The 3,692-nt window shown below is 38.9% G+C and overlaps 1 protein-coding gene across 1 annotated transcript; it reads left to right on the forward strand.

The window, feature by feature from the left end:
* Window positions 1-268: 268 nt before the first annotated feature.
* Window positions 269-1,419, forward strand: LOC102312525 (GTPase IMAP family member 9-like; the record flags this gene model as incomplete). The annotated part of the gene is made up of 1 exon (XM_005952310.2): window positions 269-1,419. A coding segment is annotated over one exon (942 nt), but the record flags the coding sequence as incomplete, so codon positions are not given.
* Between the last annotated feature and the right edge of the window lie 2,273 nt (window positions 1,420-3,692).

The following is a 3,692-nucleotide window of genomic DNA, read 5'->3' on the forward strand; positions in this document are numbered from 1 at the left end:
TGCTTGTTGTTTTTGTCTGCTTCCACTTGTCTTTGCACTAGGATGATGTCGGTATAAATGTGCAGTCATATTCGTTGTGTTCTCACTAGTGCTGTTAGAGTTAATCTGAAATGACCCGCGCTTGAAGGATTGACCACCCACAGGGGCGAGTGGGTGTATATATATATATATATATATATATATACATACACACGTACATACATATAGTTCTTATGAAAGATACTTCGAGTGTTGGGTTTTTGTTGTTGTTGTTGCTTTGTATTTTTAGTGTAATTTTTTATTGCAATACTTTCACTGTTGTTTGTCTCCCACAGGCTCAGAGAAACCAGACCTCAGAATTTTTCTTGTTGGGAAAACTGGAGTTGGCAAGAGTGCAGTAGGAAATACCATGTTGGGAGAAAAACAGTTTGAGTCTAAGCGGTCTTTCTCTTCAGTCACAACAAAATGTCAGAAGCAAACAACCATGTTTGATGGCCAAAAGTTGGCTATAATTGATACTCCAGGTCTGTTTGACACCATAAAATCACATAGAGATGTGGCTGAGGAGATTGCTAAATGCATCTCTTTTGCTGCTCCTGGTCCTCATGTGTTCCTGGTTGTGATCAAACTGGACAGATTCACAGAAGAAGAAAAGGAAACAGTGAAAATCATTCAGGAAACATTTGGAGAAGGAGCCGAAAAATATACTATTGCCTTGTTCACAGGTGGAGACCAGCTGAAAGATGAAGGAGATACCATAAACGATTTAATTTCTCAAAATAAGGATGTTCATGACTTCATCAGTCAGTGCCAAGGAAGATATCATGTTTTTGACAACAAAGACAAGGATCCATCTCAGGTCCGTGAGCTGCTGAACAAGATCAATACAATGGTTCATAAAAATGGAGGAAACGTCTACACCAATGACATGTTCAAAAATGCTCAGCATGCCAAAGAAAAAAAAATTGAGCAAATTCTCAGTGAAAGTCCAGAGATGAATACTGACCAAGCAGAAGAACAAGCAGAAAATGAGAATTCATTCATTGAAGATGTTTTGGAGTGTGCTGCTGGTGGAGCAGGTGTTGCAGGAGGTGTTGCAGCTGCCCCTGTAGCTGCAGTAGCTGCTGTGGTGGCTGCAGCTGGAGCTCTGGTGGGAACTCCTGTGGGATTTATAGTGGGAGTAGGTAGGGCAACAGGAAAACGGGCAAAGAGGGCATGCATTACACAGTAGTAATCTGTTTATTATCGTACAGTTGTACCATTAGCTGGAGATTATTAAAGCTAAAACATTGCAGACAGATAAGAAAATAATAAGGGTGTGTATTTTAATGTCTGGTTTCCCACTTAATGTATTATTTTTACCAGGTGATTGTTTTCTGTTGATTTTAGAAGCATCTTGTCTCTGGTATTCCTGATTCTTCATCATTGAATATTAATAAAAGTCTACGTAGAGCATGTGTTGTGTTTTATTTTATGAAATATTAAATATATCAAATGCATTGTACTTCATTTGTTTAATCATGCAACATTTTCAGTTAACCATTTTAAGGGAAATATGCTCAAAAATGTATCAAAATTGGAATTTTAGTTCATGTGTACAATGTCTCTGCATAATAGTGAACATAACGCTGCCAAATTATAATCTGCATCTGACCTTTATTTTGCATTCATTTTCATTCCTCCAAAACTAAGGTAATATCCTCACTATTATGTTAATTGTTCCTGTTTCTCTTTATTCTTTATTTTACCTTATTGGGTGAATGCCGTAGGCACCAATTCACCAAAAAATGGGAACTAATGAGTTCCCGTTTGTCTTTAAACTCTATGCAACTGAGGTGCAACATCACAACACATCCAATTAACAAATCAACTCATACTCAAATGTACGTATGAAAATATATAACCAATTAAAAAAGTACAGCAACTTCAACTTACTGGGTTTCTCCATGCACACCTTCAAGGGAGAGAGAAAAATCATGGACCACATGAGAAACCACCTGCATGCTTCTATGCCCTAACCTGACATTGGCTAATTAGCATGTTACAATAAAGTGCTGTACTCGTCAGAGAAACAACAATTCACACTAAAAAATCTAGCAGAACTGTGAGACAAAATGCACAAAGGGAACGAGCAGTGTTTGAATTACTTTTGGTTGCTTTAACTGTGTTTATTCGCTCTGTAACTGAGAGCACTAGCATACGCTCACCTCTCCTCAGTGGAGCCTCTAGGCTACTGAGGACAATAGCGCGCAGCTACAGGAAGTGACTTCATGAGAAGTCAAAGGTCACACAAACAAAATAAATACTTCCAAAATACATATACAGAAAATAAATATATATAAATTAACACATATACATAACCAATACTGACAAAGCAAAATAACACTACAGGATGGATCTTCGGTGAAATATAAATTATTTTTTAACACACCCATTACACGGACACTACCTAGGGAAGGCTAGATTGAATAAATGGGTTTTCAAAATGGGTTTTAAAAGATTGAACCGATTCAGAAGAGCAGCAGGAAGATTATTCCAGAAGTTATGTTCAGCTATGGCAAAAGCGCGATCACCTTTGGTCTTCAGCTTGGACCTAGGTTGCACTAAGAGTAGTTGGCCTGTTGATCGCAGTGCTCTCCTAAGAGTGTACAAGCTGAGAAGTTTAACAAGATAGCTGGGAGCAATGTTAATTATAAATTTAAAGGTAAGCAATAGAATTTTACAATCAATGCGGTATTTGATGGGAAGCCAATGCAGGTCAGCGAGGATAGGGGTGATAGAATGAAACCACCCAGTTCCCATTAAAAGGCGTGCCGCGGCATTTTGAATAAGCTGCAGTCTGCGGAGAAGGGTAGATTGGAGGCCAATATAGAGGGAGTTACAGTAGTCTAATCTAGAGGCGATAAAGGCATAGATAGGTTTCTCAAGGTCCTTACAGGGTATGTAATGCTTGGCCTTGGCAATTTGGCGTAGTTGGTAAAAGCTAGACTTAACTACAGTGGAGACTTTTTTGTCAAGTATAAAGGAACTGTCCAGGAGAACACCCAGGCCGCTTACAGTATCAGAAAGACAGGTAGCAAACAGCCAAGTGAATCTGTTAGTTGGCTCCAAGGAATATGGCTATTGAAAACAACTATTTCCATTTTGTTTTCATTTGAAATGAGTGAGTTACTCAATAACCAGCCTTTAACTAGAAATGTATATTAAATATATTCTAAAAACAGCTGATCAAGCTTAAACGTGCTGCTGTCGTTTAGCGCGACATCCGCTGGTTTTCTCTATATGGTGCAAAGTGGGCAATAAACAAATAAGAGAGACGGGACTTGCGTCAGAAAGGCAGATCAGCTGATCACTGATCAGTTTCATGATTGAAGTAGCAACAGGAGAGGGAGTGTAGAGAATGAGAGGAGAAGAAACAGCTGCAGCGCAAAGACACAGAATAACTCCAGCTTTGTGTCTTTTTCATTCTACCTGAAGTACGGGACAAACTGTGCTCCTTTTCAGCTCAGTACGAAACGCGTGATATTTTCTCTGGTTATGGGACGATTCCGTCTTTTTACGGGATGGTTTCCTTTTTTACGGGACAGTTGGCAACTCTACTAACTAACCTTATGAATAAAATAAAGTTCAACATCAGTGACAAACTCCGTCATGCTAGCTAGCACGCAGTACGAGTTATTGTAACAGACGGTAAAAAGTCAGCACAGCAAAAA

Source organism: Haplochromis burtoni, unplaced genomic scaffold (genome assembly GCF_018398535.1).
Source record: "Haplochromis burtoni strain Fernald_Lab_line unplaced genomic scaffold, NCSU_Asbu1 Contig_1511, whole genome shotgun sequence".
Classification (NCBI taxonomy): domain Eukaryota; kingdom Metazoa; phylum Chordata; class Actinopteri; order Cichliformes; family Cichlidae; genus Haplochromis; species Haplochromis burtoni.